This window comes from Teleopsis dalmanni, chromosome 2 (assembly GCF_002237135.1).
Source record: "Teleopsis dalmanni isolate 2A chromosome 2, ASM223713v2, whole genome shotgun sequence".
NCBI classification, from domain to species: Eukaryota; Metazoa; Arthropoda; class Insecta; order Diptera; family Diopsidae; genus Teleopsis; species Teleopsis dalmanni.
In genome coordinates, this window is record NC_051847.1 from 10,499,942 (window position 1) to 10,522,379 (window position 22,438).

The 22,438-nt window shown below is 33.1% G+C and overlaps 1 protein-coding gene across 1 annotated transcript in view; it reads left to right on the top strand.

Moving 5' to 3' along the window:
• Nucleotides 1–22,438, top strand: part of LOC119673922 (ecdysone-induced protein 74EF) — a 30,575-nt gene that overhangs the window by 1,003 nt on the left and 7,134 nt on the right. Inside the window, exons 2-5 of the mRNA XM_038085038.1 lie at nucleotides 14,231–14,573; nucleotides 15,580–16,221; nucleotides 16,487–17,855; nucleotides 18,058–18,419. Coding sequence (XP_037940966.1) covers nucleotides 14,231–14,573; nucleotides 15,580–16,221; nucleotides 16,487–17,855; nucleotides 18,058–18,419 — 2,716 coding nt within the window. The remainder of the gene's footprint in view (nucleotides 1–14,230; nucleotides 14,574–15,579; nucleotides 16,222–16,486; nucleotides 17,856–18,057; nucleotides 18,420–22,438) is intronic.

Genomic DNA, 22,438 nt, shown 5'->3' on the forward strand with positions numbered 1-22,438 from the left:
ATAAATATTAAGAAATATGAAAGAAACATGTGTATTAATTATTGACTCTGTTTCCGGCCGCTATGCTCATCAGCCCCGTAACTGCAACTGTACCTGATCATAGAATACTAGTGAAGCAATAACTTGTTATCGGAGGAGGGGAAAATATTATTTATATAAGATTATTCTTATATAAAATATGTAAGAGTTAATTAAAATTCTATTTTTAAATATTAAAGAAGAAAGGTAATCATGGAACACCAATTCATGAAACACCAATTTATTTATAAATTAAATTGATTTGATTGAGTTAATTCTTTCAACATTAAAGTAGTTCAAAATGCTATTTAGATTTAGACATTAGCATAAATATTATTTTTATTATATATATATATATATATATGGATGCAAAATCACACAATTTATTTGTGTTGAAAAATTAAAGTAAAATTACTCGTGTTGTTGTTGTAGCCCATAGGAATCTGCTTCCTTTGTTCACTTTGAGAGTATTAAGCGGCACTCGGTTGTCGAACTCGTTAAGTCGGTCCAGGACGTAAAACTGGCCGTACTTGATACCACTAAACTCTTTTTGAAAGTCAATATTTCCTTTATTCATTTGAATCAAATTTTAGGTCAAAACTTTTAATAAAAGCTGCATATTACACTGATTGTCGATTACTAATTACAAATGTAAGTAAGTCTTGTTTTATTTGGACTTTTAATAGAAAAAATTTCACTTGATTGATATAATGATGATATGACATGATGACACCACCTTATAATATTGCGATGGGCATCTATTTGAGATGATGGGCAAAGGCAACATAACTATTCTATCTTGAAATAGAATCAAATAAGTGTCTACTTCAAAAGCTACTCGCACACCATATAGTTATACTGGGATACTATATGGAGATATTTGTATTTGTTTTACAAACTTTTTTCATCTTTGATTGACTATAGTACAATATACTTACTTTTTTTGTTTGTTTTGAATTATAATTCGTCATCATACTCATCAGTCTTAGATTTATATTTGTATTCATATCAGTTTTCTTTTATCCTTTTGACTCTAGAATTTCGGTACACTCTTCCTGCATATCTAAATCAGGCAGTGAACTTAACTTTGCGACTGCCATTCATTTTTCCCTTCTCGAATTATGCCGCCTTGAGGCTGGTTGGCGTAGGTCATAAAATGTTCGCTTACTTTTTCAAACTTGATCTAGTTTGCTCCAAAGTTTCAGTTGCGAGCAGCACGCCACTCCTAAGAAAGGTCGGCTTGCAGTACTGCACTACACTTCGGAAAAGTTTTCAGCTTAAATGCCAGCAAATAAGCAAAAAGAGGAAAACAGGAAAATGGAAAAATGGGAAAAAAAGGAAAAATTACAAAAAGTAAACAAATTTATGAAAAAAATACTAATAAAATGCGGCTCGCAGGCAACAAGCAACGAAATACAAAATGAAAACAAAAAGGAAACTTTCCCGCCAACGTACAACAAAGCACGGAAGATTACTACAAAGACGAAAAAGGATATTAAAAAACGTATAAAATTACGCAAAATAGAACAAAAAAATGATTTAACAACGTCATTGGCGTGAGTTGACTGAGTTGAGTGAGGAGCGGTGCTGTGCGGTGCGGTGCGGTACGCTACGGTACGGTCTAGCAGGGCGAGCAAATCGTTGCATTGAGTTGCGTGTTAAATTGTATTTCGTGTTGACGAAAGAGGCAACAAAGTCAAAGTGGCAGCCAGAGCTCAGCTGAGTTGATTCAAGTTGAGTTGTGTTTGGGAAAAAAGTAGTTGAGAAAGTGCGGAAGTACGCTTACAATGTCAGTTGATGCCATCAACAGCACCCATCAGCCTCTGTACCCTGAGCACCCTCAGCACCCTTAGCACCAATATTCAATATACACTTTAATAGTCAGAACGGCACATAAATACGTTTACCTTATCCGCCCACAACGCAGCGCAGCACGAACAATAAACAGGCAGTCGCTCACACAACAACTCATTTATGGCTTACAGCACGGGTCGGGGGTGGTTGGAAAAGTTGGGTCGTTGTTGACCAACGCTACAGATTTTCATATTTTCTTCCTTTTTTTGGGATTTTTTTACTTTTATGCTCATACTTTATTATTTTTTTATTACTCTTTTATTCTTTTTTATTGTGCTTCATTTTAATGCTAGCCATCGCTTGCGTCCCAATTTTTTCTACTCATTTTTTCATCTTTTGAGCACTCAACATTAAAAAAACTTTTTCTATTTATTTTTTTTGTTTTTTTTTGTTTTCTCGTATTTTGTTCCTTTTTTTACGTTATTTTGGTTTGGTATTGCAACCAGCTTCAGCTTTCTGACTGCCTGGTCACTGGCCGGCCACTGTTGTTCTTTCTCGTTCAATGGTCGGTCTTGGACATTGGTAAATGGTCGCGATTGTCAATTGTTTTGTTTATAAAAGAAATAAAAGTGTTTGTTAGACTGGTCAGTCGCGTTTGTGGCAGGTACAAGATATCGAATGGCTCGCTACTGTCCACTCTCGGGGATACAATGTCCATTTAGTCACCCCGACCGACCATAAGCTCAGAAATGAAAATAAATTGCTGCCCAGTATACCTACTTTTTTTTTCTTGTTGGACTCCCATTCTTTAATAATTTTTTCTGCTTTCTATTTTTTTATTTCACTTTACTTCCTTTTTTTTTGTATTTTTCTCATTTTCTTGCTTTTTCCAATTTTTCGTTAGTTTTTCTATATTTTTTTAACAAATTTGTGCGCATTTCTTTTTCCACATTTTTTCCTTAACAAAAGTAAAAGCTTAATTTTTATTACAGCCGTTTGCTACCAGCACATCACCCCCTCATCAACCTCTCATCAGCTTACCATCTCTACTTTATTATGAATTTTTGTTCAAGTGGCATTTTTACGAGCGCAGCTGCCTATTTTATCTGAGTTTTTCGGCCAAAAAATTCTACTTGACAAAGTTTTCTGCTCATTTTTTACTTTTTTGTTTATTCTCCTTCCACTGCGTTACAGCCTGTCTACTTGCTACCTACATTGACGTTGATGCTCAAATTTATTGAACCCATTCCGTTTAGGAAGAGGAAGACTGAGATTAAGAACTGCAATCGGTCGCTTGGTACGGTAACGATTGAAATTTTTTGGATTATTAGAAAAAAAATGGGATATAATTATATTTAATACTAATTTGTAATAAATCTAAGCTATTTTGTATTCTCCCAACAACTATCCTTTATATAGGAACTCTACTATCCTTGATGAATGTGGGGAAGTACAACAGGTCATATGGGAAATAAAATATATTTGAAATTCATAACTCTTTTTTTAGAACTCCAGATTAAGAACTGCAATCGGTCGCTTGGTATGGTGACGATTGGAATATTTTGAATTATCAGAGAATAAAAGGGATATAATTCTATTCAATACTAATTTGTAATAAATCTAAGCTATTTTGTGCTCTTCTAACAACTATCCTTTATATAGAAACTCTACTATCCTTCATGAATGTGAGGAATAAAAGATATATGAGACTTATAACTCTTTTTTATCTACGAGCATTACAAGTACTTCTTCCATATTCTAGTTTATTGAATTCCTGGTGTTATATATTTTAACAGAACTTTCGGTTTGGATATGGAATGTATATAGTGTTATGATAATATATATAATTATACTTTCCAACTTTATACTTTTGCGTTTTTTTTTTAATTATAAAAATTAAATACAATTTTTTAATTTCAGTTTAAAGTTCAAATTGAAAATACTTGAAATATTTAAGTACTGGTGACTGGTACTTTTCATATTTCTGAAGTGTAAATCAACAAATACTACTCCGAAGCGTGAAATATACTCTAAATAAAGTAACAGAAAGACTCCATGGCGTAAACGTCTTCACCTCCTTACCTATTAAATTCTAGTAGCTCTAAAAAGTAGTTTGCACAAAGTAGTTTACTTGATTATATGAAAATAAATGCGTATATTTTGACAAGCGTAGTTTTTATTTTATTTTATTTTATTTTATTTTATTTTATTTTATATTAGTTTATTTAATATCATTTTTTATAATGACGTTCTATTAACCTTACTTGATAACTGAAAGTAACATTAAATGTATACAATTTACCAGGGGATTGTGCTCTAATGGACAGTCGCCCCAGTTCTTTGCCTGTGAACTTCCACTAATTTATTCAACTTTCATGCCTGTTTTACTAATTTAGGAATCTTCCCACATCTCTCTCATTTGTGCTATAATTCGAATGTTATTAAAGTTATTTTATATAATTTTACTTTAATTTATTTTTGTTTTTTTGTATTTTTTATTTATTTAGAAATATGATAGTAAGGTATGCAAAGTGGCGCAGTTGACCACAATTCTGTATAGTCCATTAAATATTTTATTAGGCTTATGAACGTCAAACTCTTTTACTACTTTACCTTAAATTCACTAGTTTCTTCCAATAATACAACCCTTATAAATATCTGAAACGGAATCTTTGAAGTTACGTAGTCTCCAAAGTCGTAACAACCTCGTGTAGCGCTGTTTTTAGGGATACAACAATTAATTTTTTTCGATTCTGAGAAAATATCTTACATAATGGCTTGGTGTGGAGTTTGTTTATTAGGCATTTGAAAATGAAAAGTGCTTAATGAGTTTTATTATTAAATTTGTAATTTGATTTGGTAAAATCCTATTATCTGTAATGATTATTAAAGGATTCCTGATTCATCAAATATAATTTTATACTAAAATTGAATGATTGAGAGAATGATTGACTACATAACTAGAATTACTAACACAAGTCTAGTTTAACCTATAGACAGGTGATATTGCATCACATAGCAAAAGTGCTATATAGTTAAATTAAAGAATATTTGGATAGTTTATACTCTTTCAAATACTTTGTACTATTTGTATGAGAGACACACATTATATATATTTAACAATAATGTTATGAAGTATCTGGTAGTTTGCTAAGGCCAAGTTAATCTTTTCCATTTTATTTTTTTTTATATTTTAATGAGTAGAATGATATATATAACTGCATAAATAAATTATAATTTACATTACATTACATTTACATTTTGTTTTTCATATAAAATTTGATTGCCTCCCGCACTTTTATCACAACCACACAATGTCCATTTCATAAAAATTTGCTATTCTAACTTAAAAAAGGATTTGCTTTAATCGAAATCGAAATCGATTGAATTGCATTTGGTGTATTGGCATTTCTCATTGATAGACAAATAATTTCGTTGCAAGATATAAACTCATACCGGATTCAGTTGTTACTATGCGCTGTAACGTACCACCTCCTCCCTCTCTGAAGGAGTAATACTCGTATGTTATGTAGACTATGACTTTTTCTATTTTCTTAATTTTTTGTTTTGGCATTGAAAATAAAAATGCTTAATCATATTTTTTATGTTGTTTTTGAAAAGCGACTCAAAGGAGAGAAGGAGCGAACTGTATTGTCGATATGAAAATTATAAAGCAACAAGGACAATACATGCAAGAAATCAGCTGCTGCGCCCAAAAGCTCGCAACGAAAAAATTGTACATCGTACATCGTACTTATGATTTTCTTTTTTTGGCGGGAAAATAACAGCAAAGCAACGACGTCTGTTGGCTGACCAACATGCAAAGCAGGACATCGAGCAAGCAGTCAAGGGAAGAGCACTGCTGCACGGCTATGTCATTGCGCTATGCAAACAAATTCACACACACACGCACACACTTACATTAACAAATGCCATAATTTGTTGTTATTTTTGCTCTGCTTTTTGCTGTTGTTTTTGCTGTTGTTGGAGTTGTAGTTGTTGTCCACTTGAACAGCAATAATTTTGGACATAAAACTTTTACTTTTATTTTTGTTGAATTTTTTGAGAATTTTGTTTTGTTTTGTTTTGTTGTTGCGCTGCTCCTACTGCTGCCACCAATGCGGCCGTGGCACTGCACAAGCTACGCAAAAAATAAGTCAAAAAATAGAAAATGAATTGAATTATTGCAAAAATCAACAGAAACGAGCATTTTTGGTGAAATGTTGCTGGCCGCTTCGTGTTCGCGTTTTAATAGCTCAACTCAATGGCGAGTGGGGGCGAGTAGACGTGGAACGTGGTGGTAACGGTGATGTTGATGACTGCTGCATCCATAAGTACAATAATTTTTTTAATTTATTTGTGCTTTTATGTTATACGTAATTTTTCTTACTTGTTTTGTGTGTACGAAATTTTTTTGAGCTGCTGCGAAATTTTTAATTCACACATAGTTTGCTTGTTTGTACGTCTGTTATTTATTTGGCTGTTTGTCTGTTTGTAAGCCGAAGTGTGTGTGTGTGCGTATTGTCTTCGTAGCAAGAGAAAAGTCGTCGTGCAACAAAAAGCAACATTAAAAAGAATTTGAAAATGAGGCACACGTTACGGTCAAGCTCGCAGCAATTCTGTACAATTCCCTTGCTCTGCGATATACGATATGCGATGTACGCTGTGAACGGCGAAAACCTATTTGTTGTATTTGTTGTACTTGTTGTATTCTTGTAGTTGCTATATTGGCATTGGACATTCAGGGTATAAAAAATTGCAATTGCCAAAAATAGAGCAAAAAATTTAGATAAATTGCAATTTTGCTACTTTGTGCTTTGTACTTTGTACTTTTTAACATTGACGCTGCAAGGTGGTGCTATTAATTGCAAAATTTTTTAACGTTAACATGTTCAAGGAGTGCGAGAGAGGGTGAGCAAGAGGGAAAGGGAGAGGGAAAAAGGACGAGGGAGAGGAAGAGGTCAGTTAGTGGTGTTTGGTTGCATTACGAACGTTTTTATACTTGAACGTTAGGGCAGCGGTAGTCGTTGATTTCATAGCCAACCAGTTTTTTTAGTTACATTTTCAGTTTTCTATTCTTTTTTGTTTATTTCTTGAATATTCGAGTCGCTGCAGCAATCGGCATGAACCTGAAAGTATGCAATATCGCTAAAGTATTTGGCGATATACAAACCTGATGGTCAGCGGCAAGCAGTAGAAAGGCTCACAAAATTCCTTTATTTTCGGCCATTTGGTCAATAATGCTTTCACACATTCATACCCATACATACACACATACATGCACACGACAATGCCAGCGCCTTTGGGAATATTAACGATCGCATACGAAAATGTTTGTTTTAAACTCGTAGGGGATGTGGTGTAGGGGATGTGGTGGACAGAGAGTGTGGGCGCTTGCAACAAATGCATTTATGCTGCATGCCTTACTCAATGCAAATGCACATAATTTTGTTACAAATGCGAAAAATAAAAATGTTTAAATTAACAAAGATAAATATTAATGCGAGTGTGTATGAATGTAAAGCAACAGTGGACAGAATTATGTTTTAAGTGTTTTTATATTATTTTTAAAAATAAATACATATGAAAATACAACTTTAATATTCAAAATTATTTATGGAATGCAAATATTTTTTTGTTTTGTGTCCAACTTACTTAACTGGCATTTTCCATTGATACCATTTAGATATTTTTAAAATGCTTTATTTTATGATTAATAAACGTAACTCAAAAAAAAATTTTTAACATTTTTGTTTACACACATACTTTTCATTTTAATTTATGACACAGCAAATAAGTTCACAGAATACACGTGTCGATAAAAACTCATTGGCATTCCCTCAAAAAATCCTTTACCGACCGTTTAAACAAATTTAACCACCTTAAGGATTTCTGCTAATGTTTTCCGAGTGCCAATATAAAAATTAAAAAGATACTAAAAATAATTTTACTCAATTTACTGAATAAATATTCTCCTTTTTAAGCGACGTTTATGGCAATTGACCAAAGTATAGATTCACATGGCATCCATTACCCACCATTACCGCCGGTGATACCTTCCTTGCTTAATGCCAGCGCGGTAATTTAGAAGAAACGCAAAAAATGTGATAAAAAAATTGTTTACAAAATAATATGCAAATTGCGAAGAAAGTTAAAAATAAAATAAAATAAAATAAAATAAAACGAAAAATTACGGTAAACCAATATAATTATTGGCAATTAATGCTGGTAATACTATTGCCACTAACGGTAGTGGATCCAGTCCAAAGCAGAAATCGGTAACAAGTAGAAATTATTCGGTTTGCTTAGGTGGATTCGAAAAAATTTCCCAACGCTTCAATTAAATGTTATTTGCATAGGAAATTAACATAATTGCAGGGAAACGACGCTGTAAGATAAACTAACAGCAAAAAAAAAACAACAAAAAAAAATTCAATATAAAAAATAAAAATACATTATTAAAAGCAATAACAAGCGCGGAAGAAGAAGAAGATGAAGAAGAAGGTGTTGAAATGTCGCAATTAAATGCTTTACTTCGGCAGCACCGAACTTATGCTTCTTCTGCCTCCTCCGCATTAATTTCCCCTTTGATTTGTTAAATGATTTTATCTGCTGCGCTGTTCAAAGTATTAAAATAAATGCTTAATTGTCAGCGGAAGAAGAAGGAGGATGCGAAAAATGTAAAAAATGTGAAGGGTGAAAAATGCGAAAGACACTGCAGCGGTGAGGGGTGGGTGTCCCATGAAACTGTACGGATATTAGCTGTGCTAAAGGCATTAAGTGAAAGATTTTTTTAAGGGAAAAGTTTGCTCACTAAATTTGCTGATTGCTTGATATTTTATTCTCTAGTCCTGGACAATCCTCCATGTTGCCATGGGATGAAGTATTTGGGTATGCGGACATTCAGAAAAAGTGAAATTAAAAATAAATACTTTCGTAATTTCTGCATAACACTTATTTAATTTCTTAATTATATTATTTTCAACGCCAAGTAATGCTCTGAGATCTTAAATTGATATCTTAAAATCGCAAATACCAATAATATCGCTTGGATTGGCAAATCTAGATTTGCTCTCGATCTGTCATTTTGTTATACGACAACTGTTCTATCATTTCAATTATGGAATAAGATAAAACAGTTATTGATTTCAGGCTAGTTTTATTAATCTGGCAAAATACGAATATCTAGTGTTATAAGCAGGGCTTTGTTCCGGATTTTTTTCTGTTTCGGTTTTCGTTCCGGTTCAAAATAAAAAGCATTTATCGGTTAATATCAATGTTTTTCGGTTTTCGGTTCGCGCCCTGTTTGAAGCCCTGGTTATAACTTAATCTGGAGTGTTATACATATTGTTTAAGATTACCCATCCAATCGAAAATGAAAACTATACTAAAATTAAATCTCGGGTGAAAAAATTAGTCTAGGTTTACCAATCGAAAACGACATAAGTTAACTATTTTCATATAGCAGAGATTTCGAGAACTATCCGACCCTCCTTCTATGTACTTCGCCTACCTACCTACCTACCCACAAATGGAATAAGTAATCGGATTGACTACCACAAATAAAATATACACAATCTACAATTATTAGACTTAGACTACTACATACATTGTTTCAATTATTATGGCCTTGTATGAAGGACTAATATAATGCAAATGGCAACGAGAAAAATTTGACAAGCCTTAATCGTTATGAGTTAAGACAATAAAAAATTTCATAATTCCATATGTTGCGTGAAACTATCATTCTTTCCAATATTAAAATAAAGGATACTAACATGTGCTGAGTTTGTAAATAATATAAACATCCAGTTCCCAAGTTTTTTTTGGTTTAAAAAAATTCTGGAAATAGTTTTGAAGTAATAACATAGAGATCATAAAATTTGGGAGTTTCGCCAAATATTTAGTCGATTATGGAGTAATTGTATTTATTATTGACACTATCACAGTAGCCTAATAATAGGCTGTCTTAAGGCTTTTTCTTGGAATAAAAGGGTTGATAAGATTTCTGTTTTAATAATAATGATTTAATAAACCATTTAGCTCTAATAAATTACAATTAAATATTAAAATTTATAGTATAAATATATTATTCCACTACAACCTGTGCTTATTCTATGTTCTCATAGTGAGTCGTATAGTTCGTTCCGAGGTAGAAGTCAGATGAAGCTCAAAATATTGGCTAAATCCTCTTCCTTTGATTGCTTCCTTTTCGATATAAATTAAATAGGCATGTAGAATCGTTATAAATAATTGATTAAAATAGTTTACAGTTTATTAAACTTCAACAAATTAATATTCATTATGCTTCATTGTTGTTTGGTCCATTTTATTTTTTCCGTCCTTTAGTTTAAATACAACTGCAACTCCTTGAATCAAATGAAATAAAGCGGGTAAAATCTCATTACCACGATTTGCCGTGTTAATATGCTCAATAATGTTTAAGTATTTGTGCAAAGTTTATTATGTGAATTGGCATAAATCGCTATTAAAAACTATGCTGAATCAAAGGATACGTGCAACCGCAGTGGCAGCGAAAGAAAGTATCTAGCAGTTCGGTTGTAGCTGCCGCAGCTGGCAGGACTTGGCAGGACTCACAGAGACAGAAAGCGGAGAATGGGTTCGTCAAACGTACGCGATATGCGATTGAGTGTTGTTAAGTATGTTGAAAAGTTAATTCATTTCACATCAATGCCTGTGACTCCTTTTTTATCCTGTTTTTCACTTTTCTTTATTTTTTACGATTTCATTACGATTTCATATTGTGCCTTTGGTGAGCTCAGTGTTTTTGTGATTGTTAAGTCACTACACCTACACGCGAGCACATGAACATTGTGTGAATAGTGCAAGGACTTTGGTCGCAGGACATTCACATTATGTATTGGCGCGTTATAAGTAGCAAATTGCAGCCACTGCTCCAGCAGCAGAAGTTGGAGCTACTAGCTACTAAAGCTACTCGTACTATAGCTTCAGTCATAAATAAAGTTTCGATTTGTAGATATTTTCAGTGGTGCTGCCATTTTATTTTGAATATGAAAAGGACTAAAGTAGTGTGTTTACAACTGCATAGGAAACAGCAGTCGCAGTAATGTAGCTTGGTGAAGTCGTCCTATTGAGCAAGTGGCCAAATGGAAATGCTGGGAAATAAGTAACACTTTTGTACTTAATTATGTGAGAGAAAAAATGTGTTTCCTGACACAGCACAAAATTATGGCACATGTAGTTATATGGAAGTTTGGTTGAGTGGTTGCCACTTATTTTAATTGATTTCGAATGATGATAATTATTGACTGCACTTAAGGGTAAAAATTTATTTTCCCATATTACTAAAAGGTGTTATACTAGTAAGCTTAAATGAGAAGTTTAACTTTAAGGTGGATTTTCGATAACGAGAGCCTTGTTAAGACCATATGGAAAAGTTTTGTATGCAAAAAGTCTATGTCATATTAAATATAAAAATTTAAATACCTAAGTAAGTGTTATTGAATATTAAAAAATTTATAAAAAAAATATAAACAAAAGGAACAGTTCGCATTCTGAACAAGTTTCTTTTGGGTTTAATATATACCTATGTACACTAAGACCTATAATAGGTCTAACTATTAGAAGGTCAAATTATGTGATGAAATAAATCAAAGGCGATTTGCCAAACTGAAATGAAATCAGAATTGTAAGGCATTAAGTCAGAAAGAACAGGATTAAGCGATTCAGTGTGAGTTGATACTCATCTCCTAATATTGATGATTCACTTTGAATCCCTTTGAAGACATTAACAGGAAAAAAACTTAATCCAAAAACGTGATTTTTTTTCTGTATTAATTCAAGTATAACAACATCAAGTGGTGCTTTCAATAAACATTGTTCGTCTCAGAAATTCTGGACTTCTGTTAACTTTTCAATATAACACCTATTTCATCTTTTAATTTTAATTGAATGCACTTAAAAACTGTGAGGTAGAAATTATCTGTTAACTGCAATTAAAGAATCTTATAATATCTTATGATCCAAATTATCGAGATTGTTTAAAATATCAACAGTATTATATATTACCCTTCTACCATTGTCACAGAATTAGAAAATAGTCTTTCTAAAGTATATCATAACATTGCATTACATATAAAAAATTTATACGTCTTGAGACGTTTGCTAATAACATCATGGGGGTGGTGGTACAGCAGAAATGAAGATATACACTAGGACTTGAATCTCGAGAGTGCGAATGAGAGTATATTTATATGACAGTGCGCTGAAATTTTTTGATTCTGTGGATGCTCACACAAATTCAGAATAGTACTCTCTTAAAACGAAAGCAATGTATATTCCATCAAAATGGATCCACAGCGTCAAACGCTACTCCGATAAAATCAGCTGAATAACTCATCAATAAATATGATAAATAAATGATAAATAATAATGATAATGATAAATAATCAATGATAAATAATAATCATATTTCAGTGGAACACTTTATTCAGTCGATCAGACAAGTGATCACAGACATTATTAAGTAAACAATCTCGCGTTTCATTCAGCAAAAAAAAAGAAAAAGTCGAAGGAGAAGGATATATATAATTAATAGTTTTTTTGATTTACAATATTAGAGGACTGGATCTTTTAAGGTTATGTTATGGTAATTGTAAATCTTAATAAATTTGTAGGCAATTTAATGTTTTTCTGTATTTCCTAGGCAATAAATTACAAATAATTTCATATAAAGTTTTTTTACTTAATCTTTAATGAAACTAATTGCAATAATTAGTACTCTTTAATATAATTTTAAGTTGAAGATTGAAATGTCAATTCGTGTTCAATTCTCATCATAGTATCTTGTAGCAGTAAAGATAGTCTCAATGTAGATATATAACTTTCTCTTCCTTAACCTTCCTAGAACCTAATGTTAGTTATGAGTTGAATCTTTGCAATGACGTTTTTGACAAGTATACAGTTAAAATCGACTAGATTTAAAATAGACAGGCAGTTAGCTTATTGAGTAGTTTTTAGCTCACATTTAGAATAAATTTACATATTTCAATTCTAGATTTTTACTTTACAAAATATTCTAATTCTGTTAGGATTTAGCATCATTTCTATTATTGAATTATTTCAAAGTCCATAATTTTATTTTGAAATTGATTACTTGAAGTGCTGCATAAGTTGTCAAATGTAACATATTTTGCATTTAATTAAATTTGCATAAATTAAGTTCCTTAATTGATGTGAAAGCTGTATTATCTACTAAATACAATATACTTAATATTTAATTACATGCAAATATATTAATGTCAATTTAAAAACAATGTAGTCACTTCATTGTATGTCAGCCACAAAATTACGAGTACGAATGTACTGCGAACTAAAACAATTTAAGAGGATAAAGCATATATTTTCATAAAAATATATATTCATATATGTATATATATCTGGAATTATAAATGTTTTTTTATTGCAATACTGCTGATACTAAAAACAATGGTAGTTAAATTCCCAAATGTTACAAGTGTTTCGATGCAAAGCCGTGCCAAAATCAAATTAAAAGGATTTTCTCCGAAAAATTGAGGGAAAATAGTTTTGAGATATTTGATTTATAACAATTTTAGATTGTATGTGGAGTATAATTGGAGTATAATTTTGTAAGATACTCACTCGAAATTAGCTACTGATCATATCGTACTATAAATAGACTCTTTCACAATTTTCAGAACAAGTTTGGAATATTCTATATTAATCTACTAACTCTCCATTTAATAATAGAACTACTTAGACAACTATAAAGGCTAATTTATATGATATATGAATTGAAAGAGTCTGATTCTCAATCCAGTATCATCCATTGAAATCTGCTTTGCTTATCTAAATAAAAAGTATCTATTTGAACTACTTAAAGTAACTCAATTATAAATTGAACCCACATAAAATTTATTAAATTTGGGTAAGTTTAAGTTTAAAATTGTCCAACTACGCCTCTGTCTTAAATGTTAACAACTCCACATTTATGTTATGAAATTACAATTTAATAAACTTACTTAACTCAGTGATATGTCAACACTTTGCAGCTTGTATCGCTGCCTGTTGGCTATTTATTGCCTTTTTCATTTGTTAATAAACAAAAACTGATTTAAATAATTTTAACAGCCTTGTCCATATGTCAGGAATAAATACGTATTAAAATAATTTATACACTTGCTTCATAGTCAACATAATTGAGCAGATTTTTAATGACGCGAACACCACATAATTGAATGTAGACCCGTTTTTAATGAGGATAAGCTTAATGTGTCAATAATTGTAACCATAATTCAATACTTAAATTTATACTTTTTAAAATAGTTTAATTGCATAAATTATAAAATTTAAAACTAAACGAACTTTATAATAATTTTTCTCCTCTAATAATCTTTCGTATTTCTTGTCATTGCAGGATTTTGATAAGGAAATTTCAAATCATAAAATCAACTCACCAATTGATAACAACAGCTTACACGATATACACACACAGAACTCATTCGATAAGGATCATGTTAAAGAATTGGAATTTTATAAAAATTTAGCTAAAGCAGCTTCATTATCAAATCATAATGAACATTCTCCGCAACATGAATCTCAGCATTCAGCGCCAAACTCACCACAACCTATGCAAATTGATGCTGACGCAGTGGACGACGAGTTACGTGATCATCATATGACCGACGAACATGATCAGGCGAATGCTTCGGCTTTAGCCGTAGCAGCAGCTGCAGCACAGGCTCATCTAAATGGAACTAGTGAGTACATATCGACATCCAATTTTATATATATATATATTAAAAAGACTTTGGACGTGCAAATATTATAGGTGTATCATAAAATTACAGAACTCCAACTCATATATTTGAAGTCTTATATGTATGCATTCCTGTTTCTTTTTGACGTAACAGCTCTTAAAATAGACCATAGATGGTTCTTCCCGAACCTTTTATCCCTTTTCTGTGCAGTTGCTTATAATTGAAGTGCAATAATAAAATATTCACTTCATTTAACTTACTTCGAATTAGTTTCAATCTCTTTTTAAAAGAAAAAAGATTAACCGGAAGAAATGAGTACTCATATATATGAAAGTCATCAAACCATCTTTGTTGCACAGTTTAGTAAGAGAGCTTTTATTAAGGAAATTTTAAGAAAGATACTCAAAGTTCTCTGATAAGTCAGAAAGTCTGATATTCATATATAAATCTTTCTATTAAAACCATCACCAAGTAAAGAGCCTAAATTATTAAGCAAAATAGATTGGCACTGTCCTTTCTTTTTAACTCTGATTAGTAAAATTCTAGTGACGAAGTGAAGATTCCCCTATATCCGTTGTCTGATACTTTAAACAAAAGTGTCTCTTATAAAAACTGATGTTAATGCCTAGATTTACCAAATGTTATTCAAATGAGATATAGTCAGAGGAAGAACTCCATTAAATCACAATTCACAAAATAAAATGTATGTATATATATCTAATATACACCTAAATATATGTCTTTAGGGCTCTGCTTTTGAAGAAAAGATTTTCTATAATCGCGGTGATCTATTAAAGGTTTGCAAAGAAGATGTTATAGACTATGTGATTAAAATATATACTTAGGAGAACTTAGGAGGATCATTCATACTTTATGACTGTAACGAACTAACGAACTGATAACATATGAACTCATCAATTTTACTAATATTGGTGAATTGTCTTTCATTTTTATGCCACTTTTTGCATTGATTAACATTTTGCCATCAAAATCAACACTGCAACAGTGCAAGACATGATAAATTTACAAAAGTTACAAAATTTAGCCACACTTCAGCAGCATCAACAACAACAACAGCAGCACCACTCTCAGCAAAAACAACACCTGCAACAACAAAACTCCACCAACAACGTAGATTCAGCGACAGCGGCTGCATTAGCAAGTCTTCAGGGATTAGCAGCGGGCATAACTGCCTCAGCTGCTGCCGCTTTGAACTCACCTCTAAATTTATCAGTGGGGTCTGGAATCAATTCAACTTTGCCCAACAGTTTGTGCTCGCCCACAACTGCAGCAGCAGCTGCTGCAGCCGCTGCAACATTATCCGCAACGAATGCTTTTGCGAACAATATCAATAGCAATAACAAAGTTATGTCTCATGCCAGTGGATCCCAAGATAATACGGGCACTACATCACCAAATTCGCATGCCTCACACGCGGATAGACAAACGTCAGCACAAAGTACTTTGGCAAATGTGCTGAATTCAGCTGCAGCGGCAGCCGCAGCGGCGGGTGCAGCTGCTACAGCATCGCCTCCACCTACGCTCCAAGCACCACCGGCTAGCGCACAGATGCCGCAATTGATATTAGCATCCGGACAGTTGGTGCAAGGCGTGCAGGGTGCACAATTGCTGATACCCACAGCTCAAGGTAAGTTAAAAGGTTAAATGTGCTGGTACATGTAAATGTAAATGTGGACAGTTTTGGGTATTACTTTAGAGGGTATTAGTAAATATTTTGTGTGTGGCATATCAAGGGATTATGTTTGACAGGGCATAAAAGACAACGATGATTTGCATTAGTTTAAGTTTAAAGCAATGATGCTTTTGAAGTGTAAACAAATGCAGGGTTGTGGGATTCAATTAATTAAAATGTCGAAGCCAAATTATAAAACTAATCTTGTCTCCCTTTACAGGCATTGCTGTACAAACAATACTCACTATACCTGTTAGTCCGCAAATCAATACAAATGAGCAATTCATGCAGAACTTTGGTGCATTTGCTTCATTTCAACAGCAGCAACAACAACAACATCTACTGGCCGCTGCTCCTCAACTTCCACCGCCTTTGTCAGCTTTACAACATGCACCAACGTTGCCTCAACTCGCCCAAACACCAACGAATTTACTTAAGCCAAATCTGTTTTCGAATGGCGTTCAACAGTTGCTAGCAGCCCTACATCCCGAATTATTTGCTGCCGCTGCTGTTAACCATCACCACCAGCAACGGGAGCAGCAGCAACATCTTGGTCATCACACCCACCTAACCCATCACGCCCACACGACTGACTTACATTTAGGCACTCGCAGTTCCGAACGTACGCCACCTTCTTCGCCAACCAGTAGTACAAAAGCAGCGGCCGCTGCAGCAGCTGCTGCTGCCGCCTTCCACCTACAGCAGCAATTGCAAATCAAACAGGAATCAGTGCCACATCTCAGTCATCATCATGCTTTACAACATCATGCGTTACGTCATCCAGATGAGTTAGCTTCACCAAAAATGGATTGCAAAGGAACACTACAGCACAGTGATGGAAACGTATCTCCACCACCAACTTCCCGCCATCATTATTCATCAAGTAATCATCATCATCATCGCAACAATGCGATATCTTCACCTTCTCCCCGACCATCGTCCTCTTCATCCAGTTCTATGAATTTGCGTGATCGCGAATCACATCATAGTCTTAAACATAGTCCCAGTCGCAATGCTAATTCCAGCATTGGTGGTATGAATCTCAGTCAGCACAGCAGTGAAAGAGAACGTGAAAGGGATAGGGATAGAGAGCGTGAACGTGAACGTGAGCGTGCCGCACGTACCTCTTCACCAGTACAACTTAATTCAAACCAATCTCTGGGTAGCGGTAGAAACTCAACTTCCATTTCAGTATCATCATTAGCAACCGCAACCTCAGCATCAGTATCCGCTTCGTTATCTGCAGCTAGCAGTCAGCAGCACCACTCAAGCCAAGCAAGTCCCACAACATCTACAACAACCACAATACCCTTAACAAACTGCTCAGCAACAGCAACAAATCATGAAAGAGGTTATTCTTCACCATTGGGTGGTAGCAGTGGTACTGGTGCTGGACAATTGTTCCGCAGCCATTCACCAAATACTACACATTTGCATCACCATCAGCAGCAACAACATCTCTTGGGCTCACCGCACGAACGTGATTTTCTTGGCGGTAGCAACGGTTGTGGTACCTCAAGTCATGGTATTTCCGGAACTACAAATGCCACATCAACAGCAGCAGCCAATGTTTTGAATAGCATCAATAGGTGAGCCAGTAAAGAAATTCGTTTCGTGTGAAAGTTTTGCACACGCAAACTTTATTTGGCAAGGAAAGGTATAAGAAATTGTAGTTATTGGCAATAATTATTAAAGAAAATTTATTGCTGTTTTCCACCACAATTCCAATGCCTCACTTTTCGCATTGCTCCTTTAAAGTGTACCTATTACTTATACTTTGTTTATTAGCAGACTTACCGCCTCAAATGGGGAACTAACCATTACAAAATCACATGGACCACCTACAGCAACAGCAACACGCGCATCTTCTGCTTCACCTACTCTATTGGGACCCGCAGCACCACATGGTGGCCTGGGTAGTGGTGTGCACCTGCATCATCCCCATCATCCATTGCATCCACTAAAACTTAGTCCTACAACTAGCTCAGCTTTACAGCAAAGAGAACGTGAACGTGAGCGTGAACGTGAACGAGATAGAGAACGCGATCGGGAGCGAGAGCGAGAACGTGATATGGAACGTGAACCACCACAAATATCACCTAATGGCACAGAAAGCTCCACCGGTCCTCATGACTTGCTTATGGATTCTCCGAGTGAGTAAAGATCGTTTTTTCTACCTAAAAATTAATGCATGCGTATTTATTTGCTGTTATTTAATTTACTTAATTTTTTGCATAGAGGTTTTTCGAATAGTAGTGAACTACAACAACAAAATTTTATTTTTTATATTATTTTAATTAATTGAATTTTTGACTGACCATACAGCTGTTTCGAGTATTGCCAATAAAAATACCCATCAACAGTGGTCTTGAAAATAATTCTTGTATTTAATTATTCGCAAATAATTATTTTTTGAAACTGCAAAAAATTTTTTGTTTTATTATATAAAATATTTCTTTATTTTATTATTATAATTTGTATATTTTATTTAAAAACATTAACAATTTGTTTTTTTTTCTTTTGTTTCTGATATTAATTAGTACATTATTTTTGGCTATTAATTAAGTTTATCAAAAACGAATTTTCAGGTAAATTTTATCTGACATCTACTACTGTTATTCCATTATCTTTTTGGAAACTTATTTGATTAACTTTCCTTGCTTATGACAAAACTTCATTGCAAGTGGTCCACAGACTTGACCATTGTGGATGATTGACTCCTTTAGCTCTTTAAATCATTATACCATATTTCTATATGTAATTTACCTCAATTTAGTGTTAGCTTGAAATATTTCTAATAATTTATTTTTAATAGATATTTATATCCTACGTTTTATGCTGTGTTAGTCTTCATTCTTTGTAAAGAGAAATGGTTAAAGGGACCAATCCTGTTTTCTTTACATATCTTCGACTTTTCTACAAGTTTACTTAAAACTTATTCCAGTCATGCAAATATGAATTTAAGTCTAAACTGCCAACTGAACTCAATACCATCAAGAATACAAAACCCATATGCCGTAGTCATCATCCCATATTCAAGAAATGTGAGGTGAACTAAACTTCATGCAATTTTGCGACTTGAACTTTATTTGTACTGTCAATAAGTACAGAAGTCAAAAGTTGTTGTGCATATCCTTTTGAGAGAGAGTAACAGGATGCAAATAAAACGTAACAAACTAAACAAAGACGACAGGGAAATGTACCGGATAGATACAACGCTAATATGCAATTACACTTTTGGTAAATCCAAGTCAAGTGTGACAATAATCCTGCAGAATTCGGCTTGTCACTCTAATGCATTCACTGCATTTGCTCGAATCTCAAGTAACCTACGTAGAAGGTTTCTTAACACTCAATTTTGTTAAGAAATTATTTAAAGATTATTTCTGATGTATGAAAAGAACGCAGAAATAATGAAGTCACATGTTTAGGATAGAAACGTAGGAGTAGTACGGAGGGAGGGGCAACCTTCGCAACATAAAATATATCCTTACAGCTTTGGTTTCTCTTATGTGCTGCAACCTCATCAATTATGAATTCCTTACAAAAGCACATCCAAAACTTTGGCAGCACAAAAGTCAATCAGTAGAATTTTTCTTAGTTAAATTGGATTTGCTCAGAAAAGTTAGCAATTTTCACATTTAAACCAACTTTGCAGGCAGGTAAAATTTCCGAAAACTGCAGAAAATTCATAGGAAATATACGAAAATATACGAAAATCTTAATTAACACTGAAAGTTACTTTAAATGCGTAACTTTAGAGTTTCTTTGCTTTTGTCCTGTCAACCTGTAGAGACTAGAAGTGAGTCAATATTCAAGGAGATGTAAAATAATCGTTGAAGACATATTTTTGAGAAATAATAATATTTATCCCAATCAGGATTGTTGTGAATGTCAAAATTGTTGATAAATATGAAAAACAAAATAACAAATTCCTTGTGAAAATTTAGTATAAAATGAAATGAGTTAACTTCAATCTAATCTCTGAAAGTAAACGACTTAAAAATAACTTGAAAAGAATTCAGATCAAAATAACTACTACGAATAAGGTGCATCAAGTAGAAATATCACCTATTTATTCCACCTCTTTTAACTGCTACTGTAATTAAAGTGCATCCTTGTTCTACTTTCCTACACTTCTTCAGATTTAATTTCATTAACACCGAATCGTTCCAAATATGTCATCAACCCATCAAATCATCAAAGTCAGGGACATTTATTATTCTCTTTCAATCTGTATTTTCACAACTGTGCCAACGATTAAGCGGTCAGTCTTTTAAAGGTCCCAATAAAGCTTGAATTTACATAATAACTCACTGATTGGACCTCATCAGCACGATTTTAGACCAAGTCACTTTACAGTTAGCCAGATATTAGCTTATTCTTAAAAGACTTTCACAAGCTTGATACACTATTCCCTTATTAATTATAAGTTATCATATGATAACCCCATAAATGATCGTGTTCACATCTCAATATTTAAGATAACTTTAAGTACTACTAGTTTTGCCAACGTAAATCAAATTTTTCCAAATATTGTATTACCAAAAATATCTCTAATTATTAAAATTTATATAACCTGATTCCTTCTTCTGCGATCAATTCAATTTTTGTACGAAAGTGATATTGCGTAGAACCAAGTACGCTATCAAAAAACAATGTAGCAATACAGACAGCTTTTAAAAGTAATATTCTTTGGTCTCCTACGAATGCACGTGGACTACAGTATGATCTAACTATGAGTGCGATGTTTATCACGACATTGGCATTATTTAGTGAATAAATATTCTAAGGTTTCACAGCCTTAGTTATACTGTCAGGTTATTTGAAGCAGCAGTCGGAGAAAGAAGACAAAGCTGTCGGAACACTAACCATATATAAAATACAAAACTAAGTAGGGCATGCTCGAAGCAAAAGTATTTCAAAAGGACAATTACTGAGGAATGAAACTCGTTAACGGGTTCTTAAATCCAATTTAGTAAGAAGAAAGAATATTTATCGCTTGATTATAATGATTTGAATGTTTGTGGCATATATTTTTGTTCAATGGGGTATATCTTATAACAAACCCTGATCCTCAGCATTATTCAGTACTAACTTGTTTATATTTTATGGGAACGCCAATACTCATGTCGCATTTTTGTAGCTACTAACTCTGCTGTATTGTCCATACTACACTTCTATGGATAAATATTGGGCGAATAATTGTCTTTTATATATTCATATTTTCAATTCTGTGAATACGACTTATGATCAGTATCGCAAGTCCCCATTATAATTCAGATTCTTCTTTTTGAATATTTCTGTGGATATTTTTAATATCTGGATTCATTTCTTTCGTAAATAATGTTTAGTATTTTTGTGTTTTAGATTCAATTTTCCGATTGTGGCTTCAGTTTACTACATTTCTTTAAAAACGAAAATATCGTCTAGTGGATTCTAAAAACATTCTAATGTTATTTTCTGCATCATTGAGTTGTAGTTATTTTGATCTTATGTGGATTAATGGATTCAGTAGCTAAATATCACGCCTTTAACATTAAAAACTCACTTCAAAACCGCTTAGTTGTGATATGACTTCTCTTCCCATTTATGTTGTCATTCTATTGCTACATAATTATTTACAATTTCTGTCCAAACTTGGTATCCAATACCAATACGAACTCTTGCTATTCTCAAAACTTAAATGCATATATTTCCAAGGGAAGGTCAGATAAATTTCATTAAATATTAAATATTTTTAAAATTTTGTTAAAAATACAAAACAAAATCCTAAAACCCATGTACTACCTCTTCAAAATGGTAATACTGCAAGGAGTGGTAATCATTCGTTGCTGAGATTCTGGTTGCTATGAGGATTTTAATGAAGGGCCAAATTATCACTGCAATAAACAAATACGTCTTTACGTCAAGCCAAATACACATCAGAAAATATCAAATTAATTGAGAAATGTGGAATATTTTGATTTGATTTGAGTATGCAAATCGAGGTTCACCAGGATGTGGAAAATATCGTATACATTTCATTGATTAATGCAATAATGGATGTAAAGCAACCATTCCACATTTATTCATATGTGTTTAATACTGTTTGCTAAGATGCATTAAAAATCTATTCAAATCAACTTAACTACATGCTCCGCAGTGCAGCACTTAAAGGAAATCTTGTCTG